Source organism: Erinaceus europaeus, chromosome 12, assembly GCF_950295315.1.
Source record: "Erinaceus europaeus chromosome 12, mEriEur2.1, whole genome shotgun sequence".
Taxonomy (NCBI): domain Eukaryota; kingdom Metazoa; phylum Chordata; class Mammalia; order Eulipotyphla; family Erinaceidae; genus Erinaceus; species Erinaceus europaeus.
In genome coordinates, this window is record NC_080173.1 from 44108479 (window position 1) to 44133383 (window position 24905).

At 41.3% G+C, this 24905-nt stretch overlaps 1 protein-coding gene and 1 long non-coding RNA gene across 3 annotated transcripts in view; one reads left to right on the plus strand and one right to left on the minus strand.

Annotated features, from left to right (window-relative positions):
* The window catches only part of DBF4B (DBF4 zinc finger B), a 37482-nt gene extending 32835 nt beyond the window's left edge, over positions 1-4647 (minus strand). The window contains exons 1-2 of one of the 2 annotated variants that reach the window (XM_060203348.1): positions 4439-4647; positions 4037-4099 (exon numbers count right to left, since the gene is read on the minus strand). In XM_060203348.1, coding sequence (XP_060059331.1) covers positions 4037-4070 — 34 coding nt within the window. In that variant the 5' untranslated portion in view covers positions 4071-4099; positions 4439-4647. Of the gene's footprint in view, positions 1-4036; positions 4100-4220 lie in introns of both variants that reach the window. The other variant, XM_016193699.2, reaches the window with a different exon arrangement.
* The window catches only part of LOC132541900 (uncharacterized), a 218906-nt gene that overhangs the window by 69624 nt on the left and 124377 nt on the right, over positions 1-24905 (plus strand). The gene's annotated exons all lie outside the window — the stretch shown is intronic.

The following is a 24905-nucleotide window of genomic DNA, read 5'->3' on the forward strand; positions in this document are numbered from 1 at the left end:
ATGGCAAGTCAGTTTGGCATTTCATAGAAAAAAAAAAACTTTTGATGTGAGTCCTGTTTCTCTTCTTACTAACTTACTAGTTTTTTGAATCTGTATATCCTGGCTCCTAAAAGACTGATAATAATACTCATATGGGGGGCTGGGCAGTAGTGCAGCAGGTTAAGTGCACATGGCACAAGACACAAGGACCCCAGGACCCCGGTTCGAGCCCCAGCTCCCTACCTGCAGGGGAGTCGCTTCACAGGTGGTGAAGCAGGTCTGCAGCTGTCTATCTCTCTCCCCCCCTTCTATCTTCCCCTCCCCTCTAAATTTCTCTCTGTCCTATTCAACAATAACAACAGAAATGACAACAATAACAATAATAACAACAACAAGGGCAACAAAAATGGGGAAAGACGGCCTCCAAGAACAGTGGATTCGTAGTGCAGGCACCAAGTCCCAGCAATAACCCTGGAGGCAAAATAATAATAATAATACTCATATGGACAATTAATATAGAATAAATATTATAAATTATGTCAGGTAATGGTATGGGGGTTAGGTATATTCAGTACCTAACAGGCACCAGTCACCCAGAAGATCTGACCAGAAGCATCTGGTAAGAGCGATAACAGAATATTGATGCAAAAATGGGGAATGACTGAGTGCATGTCAAAAGCTGGGACTTTCCACCTTGGTTCTATCTAATCCTCTTCCATCCAAAGCAGAAGACAGGGGTTAAGCTTTTACATTTTCTTTCCAGGAGCACTTTATGGATCAGAGTGGTGAACAGTCTCAAGGGAACATTAGCTTACAAGAAAAGATGAGGCAATTGAAGGAAGCGAGTACTATAAAAGATGCTTTCTCTGACATAGATTGTCTATCTGTCATAAGTAATGGACCACACAGAAAAAGAATTTTAATGTCTATAGAATATAATGCTAATATATAACTAATACATCAATATTAATAATAGAAGGAAGATACCAGGAGCAGAAAATGGACAGGGCTGGAGACATAGCTCAATGGTACAGCATTGATGTTGCATGTGTATGGTCTCACTTAGGTTGGATGATTTTGGCAGCTTGTATGTCAAAGCTGAGTGGTGTTCTGGTTCCTCTCATAGAAGAAAAAAAAAAAAGAACAAAACTGGTTGATCACAGACATCACATGTGCCAGAGTGATACTCTGGTGTTCTCTCTCTCCCTGTCACAAATAAATATATAAAACTTAAAAAAAAAAAAAATTAGGGGCCAGGTGGTGGCGCACCTGGTTGAGTGCACGTTACAGTGCCCAAGGACCCTGGTTCGAGCCCCCGGCCCTCACCTACAGGGAGAAAGCTTCATAAGTGGTGAAGCAGGACTGCAGGTGTCTCTCTGTCTCTTTCTCCCTTCTCCATTTCTGTCTCTATCCAATAAATAAAGATAATAAAAAAAAATACTTTTTTTTTTTTTTAAACTAGAGTACTGCTCAGCTCTAGGTCATGTTAGTGTGGGGAATTGAATCTGGGACTTTGGAGCCTCAGGCATGTGAGTCTCTTTGCATAACCATGATGCTATCTACTCCCACCCTAAAATATATAAATCTTTAAAAAATAAAAACCAACCAAACAAACAACAAAAAAATGGGTGGGGTATAGCATAATGGTTATGCAAAGAGGCTTTCATGCCTGAGGCTCTCAAGTCCCAGGTTCAATCCCTCACACCACCATAAACCAGAGCTGAGCAGTGCTCTGGTAAAATAAATAAATAAATAAAAATAAACAAACAAACAAACTAGTGGTTGGCTAGAGTTCATTACTAGACAACTGACAATTTCAAAAGAAGATATAAAAATGGTCAATAAACACAAGAAAACATGCACATTATTATTAACTATCAGGGGAGGGGAATAATAATAATAATAATAAAAGACTATTAACTTTCATGAAAATTCAAATTGAAGCCACAAAGAAATATCACTTCACAGTCATTAGGTTGGCTATAATAAGAAAGACATAAAAATTGTTGGCGGTCAGGTGGTAGTACAGCAGGTTAAACACACATGGCATGAAGTGCAAGGACCTGCGTAAGGATCCTGGATCGAGCCCTCTGGTCCCCACCTGCAGGGGGTGGTTGCTTCACAAGTGGTGAAGCAGGTCTGCAGGTGTCTATCTTTCTCTCCCCTCTCTCTCTGTCTTCCCCTCCTCTCTCCATTTCTCTCTGTCCTATCCAACAACAATGGCAATAATAACCGCAACGAGGCTGCAACAACTAGGACAACAAAAAGGGGGAAAAATGGCCTCCAGGAGCGGTGGATTCATGGTGCAGGCACCGAGCCCAGCAATAACCCTGGAGGAAGAAAAAGAAAAAAAAAAAGCTATTTCCCCCACCAAAACAGCATTTTTTTTTCAAGAAAAACTCAAAATATTTCTTTCTCTTTTTTATATTTTTGCTTGATAGGACAGATAAATTGATAGGGGTGGGGAAGATAGGGAGAGGAAAAGGCACCTGCAGACCTGCTTCACTGCAGGTGAAGAATGGAGGTTTGAACCTGGGTTAATATTGTGTGCACCACCACCTGGCCCCTTCTCTCTTTTTTTAAACCAAAGCACTGCTCAGTTCTTGCTTACTGGTACTGGGGATTGAACGTAAGACCTGGGAAGCTCAAGTGCAGAACTCTTTTCGCATAATCATGCTATATCCCTGGCCTTAACTAAAAAATTCTAATATAGTAGGTAAAATGAAGACATTCTCAGATATGCACACCTCAGAAATTTTATTACATAAGCCCCTTTCCCCTCTTTTGAAAACACATTTGTAGAAAGTTGTTTTTTTTTGGGGGGAGGCAGGTGGTGGCTCACCTGGCTGAGCACGCACACTACTGTTCCCAAGGACCCTGGTTCAATCCCCTGGTCCCTATCTGCAGGAAGACAGCTTCACAAGTGGTGACACAGTGCTGCAGATGTCTCTCTGTTTCTCTATCACACCCTTCCCTCTCAATTTCTGGCTGTCTCTATCCAGTAAATAAATAAAGATAACAAATAAAAAAAAAAAAGAGATTTAAGAGTCTCCATTTTAAAAAAAAGTTTTTTTTAATCAATTTATCAGCTCTGGTTTATGGTGATATGAGGGATTAAATCTGGGACTTTGGAGCCTCAGGCATATGTGTATCTTTGAATAACCATTATGGTACCTACCCCACTTATAGAAAGTTCTTCAGCAAAAAGAGAAAGGGATTCAGAAGAAAGATCTAAGACATGGGAAGGAAGAGTAAAAACTTTGTAAATGTGTACTATTGTCTAAAAGGCAATGAATGGCATATGTGTAAAAAACCCAGAATTAGGGGGCCAGCTTTGCATGTGGTGAAGCAGTGCTGTAGGTGTCTGTCTCTCTTCCTATCTTCCCTATCCCTCTCAATTTCTCTCTCCAATAAATAGTTTTAAATCCAGAATTAAAATTGATTACAACATATACAATAAAAGTGGGTGGGTAAGAGTATTAAAGGATATGACTATAGGCCAGAATATGTATCCGATTTGCTGAGTGAGTGTATTTAAGTTTACTGATCAATGTAGGGCTTTTTTAAAAGAGCACTTTTATTTATTTATTTATTTTGGATAGAGCAAAAATTGAGAGGGAAGAAGGACGTAGGGAAAGAGAGAGACAGAGACACCTACAGCACTGAAGCTTCCCTCTGTAGGTGGAGGCCAGGGGATTGAACCTAGGTCCCTCCCTGTACACTGTAACAGGCATGCTCTACTGAGTGGGTCATCACCTTGAGCCTTCAATATAACCTCTATGGTAGAAAATAACCATTAATATGTATTTAATAATTTACTCTAATCGGTCTTCCCATTTGTCTGTTGATCATGTTTACAATATTACAGTGAAGTTCTGGTTTGACCTTTACTGGGAACACCTAAAAGATCCCTGATATCCCTCCGTTCATTCACACCCACACAAACACTAAATTAGATCATCACAATAGGATTAACATTTTTTGACTGTTTCTACCCAAGAGACTCTGCCAGGAGTAGCAACTTTGACCTCACAGCCCGTTTCGTTCAGTTACCTACCTAGGTCCGCAGCCTGGGACCGACTATCAGCCATGGGACTTTCCAACTCAGGGCAAGTCTGGCCTGAAAAAGGACAAAACAGCAGCTGAACCACACTAACAGGCCTCCCACCGTCCCTCCCAACTCTCCAGGCCCCCAACACCGCACAACTGCGGCTCAGCTCCATTCCCACCTCCTTCCTCACCTCGACCCCAGCGCCTTCTAGTTTCAAGCCCCAGCGCCGCCCTCAGCTCTGCAGCCCTCCTGGCCAGGCCTTGCCCCCTCAGTCCCTTCATCCCCTTTAGATCTCTGTGCCTGCAGCTCCTGCGACCTCTTCCCACGGTTCCTCAATTCCTGCATCCTCTTCTCGATCCCTCGTCTTTTATTCAACTCTTAGGACGCTTTCCATCTTCCTTCCTATACCTTCCGGGCCTCCGTACACTCTCCCGGCTCCTCCTCAAAGTTTCGCTTCCTTCTCGGCCTCCGTACTCCTTTCAAGGCCTCTGTTTCACATTTGCGGACACCAGTCTCTAATTCAAACCCCCCCAGTTCCGAACCGCTAAGCAACTACAAGGTCGTTCTCTAGTCGCCTCGGTACCCGCCTTGGTTTAAATTCCCAGCAGGCTCCTCCCACTAAATTGTGTATTAGCTGTGCGAGCGACCCTACGGTGGCCCTAGGAGGACAATCTCCTCAATTTCGCTTTACCTTCCCTTTGGCCATCTCGGCTTTTCTTAGGCTGGAGATACTTTGCTTTCCAATAGCAGGCAAGCTCAACGTTTCTACATACTGAACTAGTTTGAAATATCTAAACGTTCAATAATAATTAACCAAGCGATCATTAACATTTATAGAGATTTTGAATTGAAGTGCTGTTTAGAAAACTGGAAAAAAAAATCAAAATGTCCATTACTAGAAGTGGGGCATACCAAGAAGTGGAATACTATACTGGGGTTTAAATTAATGGGTGAGGGTGAGGGTAGATAGCATATTGGTTATGCAAAGAGACTCTCAAACCTGAGGCTCCGAAGTCCCAGGTTCAGTCCTCCACACTACCATAAATCAGGAGCTGAGCAGTGCTCTGGTAAAGAACAGTAAACTAGGGTGAGGGAGACAGCATAATGTTTATTCAAACAGACTCTCATTGCTGAGGCTCCTAAATCCCAGGTTCAATCCCCTGCACCACCATAAACCAGAGCAGAGCAGTGCTCTGGTGTTTCTCTGTCTCTCTGCATCTCTCTCAAAAATAAATAATTTTTCTAAATTAATTTATTTTTCTTTTTAAAAAATTTTATTTATTTAATTTTTTTTGAGAGAAATGCAGAGACACACACACACAGAGAAACACCAGAACACTGTTCAGCTCTGGTTTATGGTGGTGTGGAGGATTGAACCTGGGATTTTGGAGCCTCAGGCATGAGAGTCTGTTTGCATAACCATTCTGCTGTCTCCCCCCCCCCCCCCCCCCCGCCCTATTTTTCTTTTTTCTTTTTTGTTTTGCTTCCTCCCCCTCCAGGGTTATTGTTGAGGCTCCTTTCCTGAAGGACTCAAACATTCACATCATTTCCCCATTATCTAGGGAATAAGAAAAAGAAATATATAGAGGAAGAGAGACATTGCAGTATGATGAAGCTGCCTCCACCCCCACCCCCCACCACAGGTGCTTCCATTTGGTGGTCCCGGGTTTGAACTCTAGTCTTTGATCATGGCAATGTGTGCACTCTACTAGCAATCTTTTCTTTTTTTTAAGATTGACTTTTGTCAGAGAGGTAGCAACACCATTCTGGCATATGTGTTGCCGGGGATGGAACCTGGGCCTTCATGTATGCGAGGAATGAGCTCTACCTGCTGTGTCAGTTCTGTGGCTGTTTTGGATGGTCATAGTGTGTGGGTGGGAGGTCCAGGGAAGTAGCATGTTATGTAGAGAGACTCATACTGGAGGCTTCATAGTTTCAGGTTCAATCCCCCACACTACCATAAGCCAGAGCTGAGCAGTGCTCTGGTAAAAATAAAATAATATGGGGCCAGGTAGTGGTACACCTGGTTAAGTGCACACATTACAGTGCGCAAGGACACAGGTTCAAGCCCCTGGTCCCCACCTGTAGGCAGTCGGGGAGGCTTCACGAGTGGTGAAGCAGGGCTGCAAGTGTCTCTCTGTCTCTCTCCCTATTTCCTCTTCCCCTCTCAATTTCTGGCTGTCTTTAGCCAATAATAAAATCAATAAAAATATATATTTAAAAAATATTTTAAGAAAAAAACCAATAAATTAAAATAAAATAATATGTGGTCTGGGAGGTAGTGCAGTAGATAAAGTATTGGATTCTCAAGCATGTGGTCCTGAGTTCAATCCCTGGCAGCACATGTACCAGAGTGTCTGGCTCTTCCTCTCTCCTCCTATATTTCTCATTAATAAATAAATTCTTTAAAAAATAATATAAAAAAGAAAAAAATTGGTAGGGGAAATACACTGCAGAATGAAAAATTCAATATGCAAAGCAATTTGATGTATTATTTATGAGTAGACATAGACTTTATAATATGTATTACTATATGTCACAATATAAAACATTCAAAAGGACAATAAACAACAAATTCATAAGTGGTTAACTAAGTTATTTTATTGGCAAGAGTTAGTGAATTCAGCACATTTGTCTATATATGTGTATGGTTTCCCAGTTCTGCATAACAGGTGTCTGCTACACACTTTTATCTTCCCCATCAAGGACACAAAATCCCTTCTCCCTCCATACCCTCTAATCCATTCCCTCCCTACTATCCCTTGCTTTGGTGCAATGCACCACCCTCAGTCCAAGTTTCACCCCGTTTAACTAAGTTTTCTATGCATGTCTTTATTCAGTATCTTTTTTTTTTTAATTTTATTTATTTATGAGAAAGATAGGAGGAGAGAGAAGGAAACAGACATCACTCTGGCACATGTGCTGCCGGGGATCCAACTCAGGACTTCATGCTTGAGAGTCCAAAGCTTTATCACTGCACCACCTCCCAGACCACTTATTCAGTATCTTTTAAACAATTATCTTTATTTATTTATTTATTGAATAGAGACAGCCAGAAATCAAGAGGGCAGGGGGACATAGGGAGAGAGACAGAGAGACACCTGCAGCCACTCGAAAAGCTTTCCCCCTGCAGGTAGGGGCCGGGGCTTGAACCCGGGGCCTTGTGCATTGTAGCATGCACGCTCAGCAACGTGCACCAACACCCGGCCCCCTATTCAGTATCTTTTTTCTCTTTCATTTTCTTTCTTTCTTTTTTTTTATTCCTCCAGGGTTATTACTGTACCTGCACTACAAATCCACTGCTCCTGGAGGCTATTTTTTCCCTTTTTGTTGCCCTTGTTGTTTATCGTTGTCGTTATTATTAGTGTTGTTACTGCTGTCATTGTTGTTGGATAGGACAGAGAGAAATCGAGAGAGGAGGGGAAGACAGGGGGAGAAAAATAGATACCTGCAAACCTGCAAACCTGCTTTATCGCTTGTGAAGTAAACCCCTTGCACATGGGAGACGGGTTGGAATTTGGATCCTTGTGTCGGTCCCTACTCTTTGGTCCTCGTGCACTTAACCTGCTGGGCTACCGCTGGGTCCCTTCTTTCATTTTCTTATGTATTTTCTACCCCTTCTGGAGCTTGGAGTGAGGATTTTCCTCACTGGAGTAAGGCTTTTTCTCATTTCCAAGACAAAGTTCACACATTCTGCCTTTACTGGATACCTTTTCTTTTATTTATATTTATTTATTTTCCCTTTTGTTGTCCTATCGTTGTTGTTGTTATTGCTGTCATTGTATGTTGGATAGGACAGAGAGAAATAGAGAGAGGAGGGGAAGACAGAGAGGGGGAGAGAAAGAGAGACACCTGCAGACCTGCTTCACTGCCTGTAAAGTGACTCCCCTGCAAGTGGGGAGCCGGGTGCTTGAACCGGGATCCTTAAGCTGATCGCGCTTTACACCACCTTTACTTAACCCGCTGCGCTATGCCCAACTCCCTGGATACCTTTTCTAAATATTATTTGTCAAAAAGAGAGAGAGAGAGAGAAAGTAAATACGTTTAGGCTGGGGAGACAGCATAGTGGCTAATCAAAAGACTTTCATCCCTGAGACTCCCAAGTCCTACATTCAATACTTGGCACCACCAGAAGCCTGACCTAAGCTGTGCTCTGGTTTATAAAAATTAACATAGATAGTAAAAAATACTATATAGGTGATAATTTTATTTAATTTTGGCAGTGATGGGGCCTCATCTATGCACAATGTCACTGCTCCCAGGTTTGCCTTTTTTTTTTCCAGTTTATATCAGATATAGAGAGACAGGGAGAGATATTGTAGTACAAGAGGTTCCCTGGGATCTTCAACTCAAACCCTAACCAAGTACGTGTCAAGATATATATTATACCAGATGAGTCATCATTTAAAAAAAAAATTTTTTTGCCTCCAGGGTTATTGCTAGAGCTCTGTGCCTGGCAGGAATCCACTGTTCCAGGAGGCTTTTTTCCCCCCTCTTTTTGTTGCCCTTTTTTTTTTTTTTTTTTTTTTTACTCCAGTTTTATTCCTGGACTCAGTGCCTGCACTACAAATCCACTATTCCTGGAGACCATCTTTTTTCCATTGTTGTTGGTGTTGCTTTTACTATATTGTTGCTGTTGTTGTTGAATAGGACAGAGAGAAATAGAGAGAGGAAGGGAGAGGAGGCTCCACATGCCCATGTTCTTTTTTTCCTTTCTCTCTGTCTTTTGGGATTGTGTTTCACCATCACCACTGTCCCAAAGTTGCTGGTGAAAATCCAGATAAAACAAAGTCAACACCTACAGAGGGTGCATCACCCAGTTTTTATTTTTATTTTTTTTTTATTTAAGAAGTAAAACTAACATTTAACAACAGAAAATTATTAAAAGTCACAGAATTTGGAAACTAAACAACATACTCCTTAAGAACCACTGGGTCAGAGATTCACTCAAGCAGGAAATTCAAATGTTCCTGGAAACAAATGAAAATGAAGACACAACCTATCAAAATATTTGGGACACAGCTAAAGCAGTACTGAGAGGGAAACTTATAGCCATACAATCACATATTAAACACCAAGAAGAAGCTCAAATGAATGACCTTACTGCACACCTCAAGGACTTAGAGGAAGAGGAACAAAGGAACCCTAAAGCATCCAGAAGGACAGAAATCACTAAAGTTAGAGCAGAAATCAACAACATCGAAAATAAAAGAACCATACAAAAGATCAATGAAGCCAAATGTTGGTTCTTTGAAAGATTAAACAAAATTGACAAACCCCTAGCTAGACTCACCAAACAAAAAAGAGAGAAGACTCAAATTAATAGAATTGTAAACGATGGAGGAGATATCACAACTGACACCACAGAAATCCAGAGAATCTTGCGAAACTTCTATAAAGAACTATATGCCACCAAGCTAGAGAATCTGGAAGAAATGGAACAATTCCTAGAAGCATATGCCCTTCCAAAACTGAACCAAGAAGAACTACAAAATCTAAATGCACCAATCACAGACAAAGAAATTGAAACCATTATTAAGAACCTCCCCAACAACAAAAGTCCTGGACCAGATGGCTTCACAAATGTTTCAGGAAACAGTTAGTACCCATACTTCTTAAGCTTTTCCATAAGATTGAAGAAACAGGAATACTCCCTTCCACCTTCTATGAAGCCACCCTGATACTAAAAGCTGATAGGGACAGAACAAAAAAGGAAAACTACAGACCAGTATCTCTGATGAACATAGATGCCAAAATATTAAACAAGATCTTGGCCAACCGGATACAGCAACATATCAAAAAGATTGTTCATCACGACCAAGTGGGATTCATCTCAGGAATGCAAGGCTGGTTCAACATCCGTAAGTCAATCAATGTCATTCACCACATCAATAAAAGCAAAGCCAAAAACCACGTGATTATCTCAATAGATGCAGAGAAAGCCTTTGACAAAATCCAACACCCATTCATGCTCAAAACTCTACAAAAAATGGGAATAGATGGGAAATTCCTCAAGATAGTGGAGTCTATATATAGCAAACCTACAGCCAACATCACACTAATGGACAGAAGCTGAAAGCATTCCCCCTCAGATCGGGGACTAGACAGGGCTGTCCACTGTCACCGTTACTCTTCAACATAGTATTGGAAGTTCTTGCCATAGCAATCAGGCAAGAGAAAGAAATCAAAGGAATACAGATTGGAAGGGAAGAAGTCAAGCTCTCACTATTTGCAGATGATATGATTGTATACATAGAAAAACCTAAAGAATCCAGCAGAAAACTACTGGAAGTTATTAGGTAATATAGCAAGGTATCAGGCTACAAAATCAATGTACAAAAATCAGTGGCATTTCTTTATGCAAACACTAAATCTGAAGAAGACATCCAGAAATTACTCCCATTTACTGTTTCTGCTTTTTGCTTTGCTTTTTGCTTTGTGCTTTGCTTTGCTTTGCTTTGCATCGCTTTGCTTTGCTTTTTGCTTTGCTCTTTGCTTTCCTTTTTGCTTTGCTTTGCTTTACTTTCCTTTGCTTAGCTTTTTACTTTTTGCTTAGCTTTTTGCTTTTTGCTTTACTTTGCTTTGCTTTGATTTGCTTCTTACTTTTTACTTTGCTTTGCTTTGCTTTGCTTTGCTTCGCTTTCCTTTGCTCTTTGCTTTGCTCTTTGCTTTGCTTTGCTGTTGCTGAGGAGTTATTCTGATGCAGTCTCCGCCCCCAGGTTTTTCTATGCCCTGCTAAATCCTTTCAACCAATCCTGGCCCTACACGTCACCCCTGGTTGTCGCCCAATAAAAAGCCCCCTAACCCCTCCCCTCTCTCTCTCTGGGCTCTCGGCTCTCCCTCTCTGAGGTCTCGCTCCCTGCTCTCCCCCGTGGTCGGCCATTGCCGGCTGGCTCCACGTGATCTGAACCAAACCTCCCCCCCCATCCTATAATAAAGATTTGCTCTGGACGTCCGCTCTCTTCTCTGTGGTGCAGCCCGACACCAGACCGCCGCAACAACATCTGGCGCCCATCGTGTTTCGTACCCACACCACGCCCGGCCTGAGGTCTCCGAAACCGCCCAGACACAGGTAAATGGCATCCGCCCACTTCTGTGGCCCCGCGTTTCCCTCCACCATGGGAAATTTCTCGTTTTATGAGGAGGTGTCCCAGTCATTATCTCTTGACCTGGGACAGATTCCCACTGTCATAAAAGGTTTCTGCCCCATGATAGTCTTTTATAGACTTTGTACATCTTATGCAATTACTAGATAGAAAGATAGAGAAGATGTAGAGATATTGTGAAGAGATGGTTGAGCAGGCTGCGCTTAAACCTATGAGATGAGTCTCTCCAGGTAAGTCTCTCTCTCTAAAGAGGGGTTGAGCACAGGAGAACGCATAAATCTCACAAGGTTGGCAGCCATTTAAGCCTTCCCTCCTCCACAGAAAGTCCTACATCTTCCCACCTGAGCATGGCATTCCTCTAAAACATTTAAGCCTGCTCCATTCCATTTTTCTTTACTGTGTCCATTTAGATATAAAGGGATAGGAGGAGATGTTGCTGAGGAGTTATTCTGATGCAGTTTCCGCCCCCAGGTTTTTCTATGCCCCGCTAAATCCTAGAGTGCCCCCTTTCAACCAGTCCTGGCCCTACACGTCACCCCTGGTTGTCGCCCAATAAAAAGTCCCCTCACCCCTCCCCTCTCTCTCTCTGGGCTCTCGGTTCTCCCTCTCTGAGGTCTCGCTCCCTGCTCTCCCCCCGTGGTCGGCCATTGCCGGCTGGCTCCACGTGGTCTGAACCAAACCTCCCCCCCCATCCTATAATAAAGATTTGTGTACCCCTTTGCTCTGGACGTCCACTCTCTTCTCCGTGGTGCAGCCCGACACCAGACCGCTGCAACAACACTTTGCTTTGCACATTGCTTTGCTTTGCTTTGCTTTTTGCATTGCTTTGCTTTGCTTTGCTTTGGTCTGCTCTGCTCTACTCACCTCAGGTCTGCTCTGCTCTGCTTTGCTTTTTGCTTTGCTCTTTGCTTTACTCTTTCCTTTGCTCTTTGCTTTGCTTTGCTTTGCTTTCTGCTTTGCTATGCTCTTTGCTTTGCTTTGCTTTGCTCATTGGTTTGCTTTGGTCTTTGCTTTTCTTTGCTTTGCTCTTGCTTTGCTTTGCTTTGCTTTGCTCTTTGCTTAGCTATGCTATGCTTTGCTCTTTGCTTTGCTTTGCGCTTTGCTTTGCTTTGCTCTTTGCTTTGCTTTGCTTTTTGCTTTGCTCTTTGCTTTGCTTTTCTTTGCTTTGCTTTTCTTTGCTTTGCTTTGCTCTTTGGTTTGTTTTACGTTGCTTTGTTTTGCTTTTTGCTTTGCTATGCTCTTTGCTTTGCTCTTTACTTTGCTTTGGTCTTTGCTTTGCTTTGCTTTGCTCTTTGCTTTGCTTTGCTTTGCTTTGCTTTACTTTGCTCTTTGCTTTGCTATGCTATGCTTTGCTCTTTGCTTTGCTTTGCTTTGCACTTTGCTTTGCTTTGCTTTGCTCTTTGCTTTGCTATGCTATGCTTTGCTCTTTGCTTTGCTTTGCGCTTTGCTTTGCTTTGTTCTTTGCTTTGCTTTGCTCTTTGCTTTGCTTTGCTCTTTGCTTTGTGCTTTGCTTTGCTTTGCTTTGCTCTTTGCTTTGCTTCCTCTTTGCTTTGCTTTGCTTTGCTCTTTGCTTTGCTTTGCTTTGCGCTTTGCTTTGCTTTGCTTTGCTTCGCTTTGCTTTGCTTCGCTTCGCTTTGTTTTGCTTCACTTCGCTTTGCTTTGCTTCGCTTCGCCTTGCTCTTTGCTTTGCTTCGCTTTGCTTTGCACTTTGCTTTGCTTTGCTTTGCTTTGCTCTTTGCTTTGCTTTGCTTTGCTTTGCTCTTTGCTTTGCTTTGCTTTGCTTTGGTTCTTGCTTTGCTTTGCTTCGCTTTGCTTTGCGTTTTGCTTTGCTTTGCTTCGCTTCGCTTTGCTCTGCTTTGCTTCGCTTTGCTTTGCTCTTTGCTTTGCTTTGCTCTTTGCTTTGCTTTGCTTTGCTCTTTGCTTTGCTTTGCTTTGCTTTGCTCTTTGCTTTGCTTTGCTTTGCTTTGGTTCTTGCTTTGCTTTGCTTCGCTTTGCTTTGCGTTTTGCTTTGCTTTGCTTCGCTTCGCTTTGCTCTGCTTTGCTTCGCTTTGCTTTGCTCTTTGCTTTGCTTTGCTCTTTGCTTTGCTTTGCTTTGCTCTTTGCTTTGCTTTGCTTTGCTTTGCTCTTTGCTTTGCTTTGCTTTGGTTCTTGCTTTGCTTTGCTTCGCTTTGCTTTGCGTTTTGCTTTGCTTTGCTTTGCTTTGCTTTGCTCTTTGCTTTGCTTTGCTTTGCTTTGGTCTTTGCTTTGCTTTGCTTTGATCTTTGCTTTGCTCTTTGTTTTGCTTTGCTTTTTGCTTTGCTTTGCTTTGCTCTTTGCTTTGGTTTTTGCTTTGCTTTGCTTTGCTATGCTTTGCTGTGCACTTTGCTTTGCTTTGTTTTGCTTTGCTTTATGCTTTATTTTGCTTTTTGCTTTGCCTTGCTTTTCTCTTTGCTTTGATTTGCTTTGCTTTTTTTTGCTTTGCTTTGAGGTTTGCTTTGATTTGCTCTTTGCTTTGCTTTGCTTTTTGCTTTGCTTTGCTTTGTTTTGCTTTGCTTTTTCCTTTTTGCTTTGCTTTGCTTTTTGCTTTGCTTTGTTTCATTTTGCTTTGCTTTTTACTTTGCTTTGTTTCATTTTGCTTTGCTTTGCTTTTACTTTGCTTCGCTTTGCTTTGTTTTGCGCTTTGCTTTGCTTTTTGCTTTGCGCTTTGTTTTTGCTTTGCTCTTTGCTTTGCTTTTTGCTTTGTTTTTTGCTTTTTGCTTTGCTTTACTTTGTTTTGCTTTGCTTTTTTCTTTGCTTTTTCCTTTTTTTTTGCTGTGCTGTTCATTGCTTTGCTTTGCTTTTTGCTTTGCTTTGCTTTGCTCTTTGCTTTTCTTTGTTCTTTGCATTGCTTTGCTTTGCTTTGCTCGTTCTGCTCTGCTCTGCTTTGCTTTTTGCTTTGCCTTGCTTTTTGCTTTGCTTTGCTTTGCTTTTTACTTTGCTTTGCTTTGCTTTGCTTTGAACTTTGCTTTGCTTAGCTTTGCTTCTTGCTTTGCTTTGCACATTGCTTTTCGCAAAGAAAAGCAAAGAAAAGCAAAGCGCAAAGCAAAGCAAAGCAAAGAGCAAACAAAAGCAAAGCAAAGGAAATCAAAGAGCAAAGCAAAGCAAACAAACAAAGATCAAAGTAAAGGAAAGCATAGAGCAAAGCAAAAAGCAAGGCAGAGAAGAGCAGAGCAAAGCAGAGCAACGCAAAGCAAAGAGGAAAGCAAAAAGCAAAGCAAACCTATCCAAAGCTAATCAAAAAGCAAAACAAAAAGAAAAAAGCAAAGCAAAGTAAAAAGCAAAAGGCAAAGCAAAGCAAAAAGCAAAAAACAAAGCAAAACAAAGCTAAGCAAAGTAAAAGCAAAGTAGAAAGCAAAAAAAAAGCAAAAAGCACAAAAGCAAAGCAAAGTAAAAAGCAAAAAGCAAAAAGCAAAGCAAAGCAAAGAGCAAAGCAATGCAAAGAGGAAAGCCAAGCAAAGAGCAAAGCAAAGCAAAGAGCAAAGTAAAGCAAAGCAAAGCGCAAAGCAAAGTGCAAAGCAAAGGAAACCAAAGTAAAATGCAAATCAAATCAAAGCAAAGCAAACAGCAAAGAAAAGCAATGCAAAGCAAAAAGCAAAGCAAAGCAAAAAGCAAAGCAAAGCAAAGCAAATCAAATCAAAGAGCAAAGAAAAGCAAAGCAAATCAAAGCAAAAAGCAAAGAAAAGCGAAGCAAAGCAAAAATAAAAAAGCAAAGCAAAGCAAAAAGCAAAGCAGAGCAGAGCAGAGAAAAGCAAAGAGCAATGCAAAGCAAATCAAAGCAAACAAAGCAAAGCACAAAGCAGATCAGAGCAGTGCAGAGCAGAGCAGAGCAAAGCAAAGTAAAAAGCAAAGGAAAGCAAAGCAAAGCGCAAAGCAAAGAAAGCAAAAAGCAAAGCAAATGAAAGCAAAGCGCAAAACTAAGCAGAGCAAAGCAAAGAGCAAAGCAAAGCAAAGGAAAGAGCAAAGCAAAGCAAAGGAAAGAGCAAAGCAAAGCATAGTAAAGAGCAAAGCAAAGCAAAGGAAAGAGCAAAGCAAAGCATAGTAAAGAGCAAAGCAACGAAAAGCAAATCAAAGCAAAGAGCAAAGCAAAGCAAAGAGCAAAGCAAAGCAAAGAGCAAAGCAAAGCAAAGAACAAAGCAAAGCAAAGCAAAGCCCATGTTCAGCGGGGAAGCAATAACGGAAGCCAGACCTTCTACCTTCTGCAACCCAAAATGACCCTGTGTCCATGCTCCTAGAGGGATGGAAAATAGGAAAGCTATCAGGGGAGCGGGTGTGATATGGAGATTGGGTTGGTGGAATTGTGTGGAGTTGTACCCCTCCTACCCTATGGTTTTGTTAATTAAAGCTTTCTAAAATAAATAAATAAAATAAATATAAAAATTTCCCAGACCTTAAACTATATTATAAAGCCATCATCATCAAAACAGCATGGTACTGGAACAAAAATAGGCACACAGACCAGTGGAACAGAATTGAAAGCCCAGAAGTAAATCCCAACACCTATGGGCATCTAATCTTTGATAAGGGGGCCCAAAGGATTAAATGGAAAAAGGAGGCTCTCTTCAATAAATGGTGCTGGGAAAACTGGGTTGAAACATGCAGAAGAATGAAATTGAACCACTTTATGTCACCAGAAACAAAAATCAACTCCAAATGGATCAAAGACCTAGATGTCAGACCAGAAACAATCAAATACTTAGAGGAAAACATTGGTAAAACACTTTCCCACATACACCTCAAGGACATCTTTGATGAATCAACCCAATTGCAAGGAAGACTAAGGCAGAAACAAATCAATGGGACTACATCAAATTGAAAAGCTTCTGCACATCCAAAGAAACTATTAAACAAACAGAGAGACCCCTCACAGAATGGGAGAAGATCTTCACATGCCAGACATCAGACAAGAAACTAATCACCAAAATATATATATATATATATATATATATATATATATATATATATATATATATACAAAGAGCTCAGCAAACTTAGCACCAAAAAAGCAAATGACCCCATCCAAAAATGGGCAGAGGATATGAACAAAACATTCACCACAGAGGAGATCCAAAAGGCTAACAAACACATGAAAAACTGCTCTAGGTCACTGATTGTCAGAGAAATGCAAATTAAGACAACACTAAGATACCACCTCACTCCTGTAAGAATGGCATACGTCGAAAAGGACAGCAGCAACAAATGCTGGAGAGGATGTGGGGACAGACGAACCCTTTTACATTGCTGGTGGGAATGTAAATTGGTACAGCCTCTGTGGAGAGCAGTCTGGAAAACTCTCAGAAGGCTAGACATGGACCTTCCATATGATCCAGTAATTCCTCTCCTGGGGTTATACCCCAAGGACTCCATAACAGCCAACCAAAAAGAGGTGTGTACTCCTATGTTCACAGCAGCACAATTCATAATAGCTAAAACCTGGAAGCAACCCAGGTGCCCAACAACAGATGAGTGGCTGAGAAAGCTGTGGTACACAATGGAATACTATGCAGCTATCAAGAACAATGAACCCACCTTCTCTGACCCATCTTGGACAGAGCTAGAGGGAATTATGTTAAGTGAACTAAGTCAGAAAGATAATGATGAGTATGGGATGATCCCAACTCATCAACAGAAGCCAAGAAGATCTGAAAGGGAAACTAAAAGCAGGACCTGATCAAATTGTAAGTAGGGCACCAAAGTAAAAACCCAGTGGTGAGGGGTAGACATGCAGCTTCCTGGGCCAGTGGGGGGTGGGAGTGGGCGGGAGGGATGGGTCACAGTCCTTTGGTGGTGGGAATGGTGTTTATGTACACTCCTAGCAAAATGTAGACATATAAATCAGTAGTTAATTAATATAGAGAGGGGGAAAATCGATAGTATGTCTCAAAGTTTCTCAAAAGACAAACTGAATCTTTTTAACATCTAGGCTATGTATTTGATATGCGGACTCTGTCAAAAGCCTAGACCAAGTAGATTAGAAGCATCCAATAGCACAGCTATATACAAGATACTGGATACTGTACAGCAAACCATAACAAAGGGACTTTTCAAAGTTAACCCAATTAACAAATAATGTGATGATAACATTAACTATCGATTGTCTTTTTGAACCCTAAGACAGCAGGAACCTCACCTCTCCACTATAGAGCCCCTACCTACTTCCCCCAGTCCTGGAACCCTTGGATAGGGCCCACTTTCCCGTATGCATCTCCCAATCCAAACCAAATAATATTGCATCCGCCGATCACAACCTAACCAACGCAACGATTGCCACCTCAACATGCTTCACCTTAGACTGTGTCCAGAGACTTCACGTGTGGAATGACAACCCTTCAGCTTCATTACTCGGGTGAGACCTTTCCTTTTATAGTACACTCTAATTTCATCTCAGGTAGTTCACTTTCTAACAAAGTCCCATAACCTAGATATACACCAGAATCTGTGAGAGAGAGCTTATGTGCACACGTATCCATAAAATACTGCAAAATATATACCTGAAAGCAGAAGTACTCTAGAGTTTGCAGTGAGTGGATCCCCCCTAACACTTCCTCTCCACTCTTCCAAGCTTGGGATCCATGATTACTCAACAAATTGTTTGGCTTCATATGTAAACTCTCTTTTCAATCACCAGGTTCCAGATGCCACCAGGATGCTGGCCAGGCTTCCCTGGATTGAAGACCCCACCAATGTGTCCTGGAGCTCAGCTTCCCCAGATGCACAACTTACTAGGGAAAGAGAGAGGCAGACTGGGAGTATGGACCGACCAGTCAATGCCCATGTTCAGCAGGGAAGCAAGTACAGAAGCCATACCTTCTACCTTCTGCAACCCTCAACGACCCTGGGTCCATGCTCCCAGAGGGCTAGAGAATGGGAAAGCTATCATGGGAGTGGGGGTGGGTTATGGGCTTGGGTGGTGGGAATTGTGTGGAGTTGTACCCCTCCTACCTTATATTTTTGTTCATTAATCCTTTCTTAATAAAAAATTAAAAAAATAAATATACAAATTAAAAAATAAAATAAAAAAGAAAAGCAAAGAGCAAAGCAAAACAAAGAGCAAAGCAAAGCAAAGAGCAAAAGAAAGCAAAGCAAAGCGCAAATCAAAGCACAAAGCAAAGTGCCAAGCAAAGCAAAGAGTAAAACAAAGCAAAGCAGAGCAGAGCAGAGCAAAGCAAAGCAAAACAAAAACCAAAGCAAAGCAAGGCAAAAATTAAAAACCAAAGCAAAGCAAAGCTAAGCAAAAAGAAAAAAGAAAAGCAAAAAAAAAAAAAAAAAAAAAAAGCAAAAGGCAAAAAACAAAGCAAAGCAAAAAGCAAAGCAAAAAGCATATCAAAGCAGAGCAGAGCAAAGTAAAGCAAGGCAAACAAAGGCAAAGCAAGAGCAAAGCAAAGCAACGCAAAACAAAGCAAGGAGCAAAGCAAAGCAAAGCAAAGCAAAGTGCAAAGCAACGCAAAACAAAGCAAAGAGCAAAGCAAAGCATAGCAAATAGCAAAGCAACAAAAAGCAAAGCAAAGCAAAGAGCAAAGCAAAGAGCAAAAAAAAGTAAAGAGGAAAGCAAAGCAAAGCAAAGCACATAGCAAAGAGCAAAGAGCAAAGAGGAAAGCAAAGCAAGGCAAAGTGCAAAGCAACGCAAAGCAAAGCAAAGCAAAGCAGAGCAAAGCATAGCAAAGAGCAAAGCAACGAAAAGCAAAGCAAAGCAAAGAGCAAAGCAAAGCAGAGAGCAAAGCAAAAAGCAAAGCAAATCAAAGCAAAGCACAAAACTAAGCAGAGCAAGGCAAAGAGCAAATCAAAGTAGATCACAAAGCAAAGCAAAGCGCAAAGCAAAGCAAAAAGCAAAGCAAATCAAAGCAAAGCGCAAAACTAAGCAGAGCAAAGCAAAGAGCAAAGCAAAGCAAAGAGCAAAGCAAAGCAAAGGAAAGAGCAAAGCAAAGCATAGGAAAGAGCAAAACAACGAAAAGCAAATCAAAGCAAAGAGCAAAGCAAAGCAAAGAGCAAAGCAAAGCAAAGAGCAAAGCAAAGCAAAGAGCAAAGCAAAGCAAAGCAAAGCAAAGCAAAGCCCATGTTCAGCGGGGAAGCAATAACGGAAGCCAGACCTTCTACCTTCTGCAACCCAAAATGACCCTGTGTCCATGCTCCTAGAGGGATGGAAAATAGGAAAGCTATCAGGGGAGCGGGTGTGATATGGAGATTGGGTTGGTGGAATTGTGTGGAGTTGTACCCCTCCTACCCTATGGTTTTGTTAATTAAAGCTTTCTAAAGTAAATAAATAAAATAAATATAAAAATTTCCCAGACCTTAAACTATATTATAAAGCCAGCATCATCAAAACAGCGTGGTACTGGAACAAAAATAGGCACACAGACCAGTGGAACAGAATTGAAAGCCCAGAAGTAAATCCCAACACCTATGGGCATCTAATCTTTGATAAGGGGGCCCAAAGGATTAAATGGAAAAAGGAGGCTCTCTTCAATAAATGGTGCTGGGAAAACTGGGTTGAAACATGCAGAAGAATGAAATTGAACCACTTTATGTCACCAGAAACAAAAATCAACTCCAAATGGATCAAAGACCTAGATGTCAGACCAGAAACAATCAAATACTTAGAGGAAAACATTGGTAAAACACTTTCCCACATACACCTCAAGGACATCTTTGATGAATCAAACCCAATTGCAAGGAAGACTAAGGCAGAAACAAATCAATGGGACTACATCAAATTGAAAAGCTTCTGCACATCCAAAGAAACTATTAAACAGAGAGACCCCTCACAGAATGGGAGAAGATCTTCACATGCCAGACATCAGACAAGAAACTAATCACCAAAATATATATATATATATATATATATATATATATATATATATATATATAAAGAGCTCAGCAAACTTAGCACCAAAAAAGCAAATGACCCCATCCAAAAATGGGTAGAGGATATGAACAAAACATTCACCACAGAGGAGATCCAAAAGGCTAACAAACACATGAAAAACTGCTCTAGGTCACTGATTGTCAGAGAAATGCAAATTAAGACAACACTAAGATACCACCTCACTCCTGTAAGAATGGCATACGTCGAAAAGGACAGCAGCAACAAATGCTGGAGAGGATGTGGGGACAGACGAACCCTTTTACATTGCTGGTGGGAATGTAAATTGGTACAGCCTCTGTGGAGAGCAGTCTGGAAAACTCTCAGAAGGCTAGACATGGACCTTCCATATGATCCAGTAATTCCTCTCCTGGGGTTATACCCCAAGGACTCCATAACAGCCAACCAAAAAGAGGTGTGTACTCCTATGTTCACAGCAGCACAATTCATAATAGCTAAAACCTGGAAGCAACCCAGGTGCCCAACAACAGATGAGTGGCTGAGAAAGCTGTGGTATATATATATATATATATATATATATATATATATATATATATATATATATACACACAATGGAATACTATGCAGCTATCAAGAACAATGAACCCACCTTCTCTGACCCATCTTGGACAGAGCTAGAGGGAATTATGTTAAGTGAACTAAGTCAGAAAGATAATGATGAGTATGGGATGATCCCAACTCATCAACAGAAGCCAAGAAGATCTGAAAGGGAAACTAAAAGCAGGACCTGATCAAATTGTAAGTAGGGCACCAAAGTAAAAACCCAGTGGTGAGGGGTAGACATGCAGCTTCCTGGGCCAGTGGGGGGTGGGAGTGGGCGGGAGGGATGGGTCACAGTCCTTTGGTGGTGAGAATGGTGTTTATGTACACTCCTAGCAAAATGTAGACATATAAATCAGTAGTTAATATAGAGAGGGGGAAAATCGATTGTATGTCTCAAAGTTTCTCAAAAGACAAACTGAATCTTTTTAATATCTAGGCTATGTATTTGATATGCGGACTCTGTCAAAAGCCTAGACCAAGTAGATTAGAAGCATCCAATAGCACAGCTATATACAAGATACTGGATACTGTACAGCAAACCATAACAAAGGGACTTTTCAAAGTTAACCCAATTAACAAATAATGTGATGATAACATTAACTATCGATTGTCTTTTTGAACCCTAAGACAGCAGGAACCTCACCTCTCCACTATAGAGCCCCTACTTCCCCCAGTCCTGGAACCCTTGGATAGGGCCCACTTTCCCGTATGCATCTCCCAATCCAAACCAAATAATATTGTATCCGCCGATCACAACCTAACCAACGCAACGATTGCCACCTCAACATGCTTCACCTCAGACTGTGTCCAGAGACTTCACGTGTGGAATGAAAACCCTTCAGCTTCATTACTCGGGTGAGACCTTTCCTTTTATAGTACACTCTAATTTCATCTCAGGTAGTTCACTTTCTAACAAAGTCCCATAACCTAGATATACACCAGAATCTGTGAGAGAGAGCTTATGTGCACACGTATCCATAAAATACTGCAAAATATATACCTGAAAGCAGAAGTACTCTAGAGTTTGCAGTGAGTGGATCCCCCCTAACACTTCCTCTCCACTCTTCCAAGCTTGGGATCCATGATTACGCAACAAATTGTTTGGCTTCATATGTAAACTCTCTTTTCAATCACCAGGTTCCAGATGCCACCAGGATGCTGGCCAGGCTTCCCTGGATTGAAGACCCCACCAATGTGTCCTGGAGCTCAGCTTCCCCATATGCACAACTTACTAGGGAAAGAGAGAGGCAGACTGGGAGTATGGACCGACCAGTCAATGCCCATGTTCAGCGGGGAAGCAAGTACAGAAGCCAGACCTACTACCTTCTGCAACCCTCAACGACCCTGGGTCCATGCTCCCAGAGGGCTAGAGAATGGGAAAGCTATCATGGGAGTGGGGGTGGGTTATGGGCTTGGGTGGTGGGAATTGTGTGGCCTTGTACCCCTCCTACCTTATGTTTTTGTTCATTAATCCTTTCTTAATAAAAAATTAAAAAAAATAAATACACAAATTAAAAAATAAAATAAAAAAGAAAAGCAAAGAGCAAAGCAAAACAAAGAGCAAAGCAAAGCAAAGAGCAAAGCAAAGCAAAGCAAAGCAAAGCGCAAATCAAAGCACAAAGCAAAGTGCCAAGCAAAGCAAAGAGTAAAACAAAGCAAAGCAGAGCAGAGCAGAGCAGAGCAAAGCAAAGCAAAACAAAAACCAAAGCAAAGCAAGGCAAAAGGAAAAAAGAAAAGCAAAAAAAAAAAAAAACAAAGCAAAGCAAAAAGCAAAGCAAAAAGCATATCAAAGCAGAGCAGAGCAAAGTAAAGCAAGGCAAACAAAGGCAAAGCAAGAGCAAAGCAAAGCAACGCAAAACAAAGCAAGGAGCAAAACAAAGCAAAGTGCAAAGCAGAGCAAAGCATAGCAAAGAGCAAAGCAACGAAAAGCAAAGCAAAGCAAAGAGCAAAGCAAAGCAGAGAGCAAAGCAAAAAGCAAAGCAAATCAAAGCAAAGCACAAAACTAAGCAGAGCAAGGCAAAGAGCAAATCAAAGTAGATCACAAAGCAAAGCAAAGCGCAAAGCAAAGCAAAAAGCAAAGCAAATCAAAGCAAAGCGCAAAACTAAGCAGAGCAAAGCAAAGAGCAAAGCAAAGCAAAGAGCAAAGCAAAGCATAGGAAAGAGCAAAACAACGAAAAGCAAATCAAAGCAAAGAGCAAAGCAAAGCAAAGAGCAAAGCAAAGCAAAGAGCAAAGCAAAGCAAAGAGCAAAGCAAAGCAAAGCAAAGCAAAGCAAAGCAAAGCAAAGCCCATGTTCAGCGGGGAAGCAATAACGGAAGCCAGACCTTCTACCTTCTGCAACCCAAAATGACCCTGTGTCCATGCTCCTAGAGGGATGGAAAATAGGAAAGCTATCAGGGGAGCGGGTGTGATATGGAGATTGGGTTGGTGGAATTGTGTGGAGTTGTACCCCTCCTACCCTATGGTTTTGTTAATTAAAGCTTTCTAAAGTAAATAAATAAAATAAATATAAAAATTTCCCAGACCTTAAACTATATTATAAAGCCAGCATCATCAAAACAGCGTGGTACTGGAACAAAAATAGGCACACAGACCAGTGGAACAGAATTGAAAGCCCAGAAGTAAATCCCAACACCTATGGGCATCTAATCTTTGATAAGGGGGCCCAAAGGATTAAATGGAAAAAGGAGGCTCTCTTCAATAAATGGTGCTGGGAAAACTGGGTTGAAACATGCAGAAGAATGAAATTGAACCACTTTATGTCACCAGAAACAAAAATCAACTCCAAATGGATCAAAGACCTAGATGTCAGACCAGAAACAATCAAATACTTAGAGGAAAACATTGGTAAAACACTTTCCCACATACACCTCAAGGACATCTTTGATGAATCAAACCCAATTGCAAGGAAGACTAAGGCAGAAACAAATCAATGGGACTACATCAAATTGAAAAGCTTCTGCACATCCAAAGAAACTATTAAACAGAGAGACCCCTCACAGAATGGGAGAAGATCTTCACATGCCAGACATCAGACAAGAAACTAATCACCAAAATATATATATATATATATATATATAAAGAGCTCAGCAAACTTAGCACCAAAAAAGCAAATGACCCCATCCAAAAATGGGCAGAGGATATGAACAAATCATTCACCACAGAGGAGATCCAAAAGGCTAACAAACACATGAAAAACTGCTCTAGGTCACTGATTGTCAGAGAAATGCAAATTAAGACAACACTAAGATACCACCTCACTCCTGTAAGAATGGCAAACGTCGAAAAGGACAGCAGCAACAAATGCTGGAGAGGATGTGGGGACAGACGAACCCTTTTACATTGCTGGTGGGAATGTAAATTGGTACAGCCTCTGTGGAGAGCAGTCTGGAAAACTCTCAGAAGGCTAGACATGGACCTTCCATATGATCCAGTAATTCCTCTCCTGGGGTTATACCCCAAGGACTCCATAACAGCCAACCAAAAAGAGGTGTGTACTCCTATGTTCACAGCAGCACAATTCATAATAGCTAAAACCTGGAAGCAACCCAGGTGCCCAACAACAGATGAGTGGCTGAGAAAGCTGTGGTATATATATATATATATATATATATATATATATATATATATACACACACAATGGAATACTATGCAGCTATCAAGAACAATGAACCCACCTTCTCTGACCCATCTTGGACAGAGCTAGAGGGAATTATGTTAAGTGAACTAAGTCAGAAAGATAATGATGAGTATGGGATGATCCCAACTCATCAACAGAAGCCAAGAAGATCTGAAAGGGAAACTAAAAGCAGGACCTGATCAAATTGTAAGTAGGGCACCAAAGTAAAAACCCAGTGGTGAGGGGTAGACATGCAGCTTCCTGGGCCAGTGGGGGGTGGGAGTGGGCGGGAGGGATGGGTCACAGTCCTTTGGTGGTGAGAATGGTGTTTATGTACACTCCTAGCAAAATGTAGACATATAAATCAGTAGTTAATTAATATAGAGAGGGGGAAAATCGATTGTATGTCTCAAGTTTCTCAAAAGACAAACTGAATCTTTTTAATATCTAGGCTATGTATTTGATATGCGGACTCTGTCAAAAGCCTAGACCAAGTAGATTAGAAGCATCCAATAGCACAGCTATATACAAGATACTGGATACTGTACAGCAAACCATAACAAAGGGACTTTTCAAAGTTAACCCAATTAACAAATAATGTGATGATAACATTAACTATCGATTGTCTTTTTGAACCCTAAGACAGCAGGAACCTCACCTCTCCACTATAGAGCCCCTACTTCCCCCAGTCCTGGAACCCTTGGATAGGGCC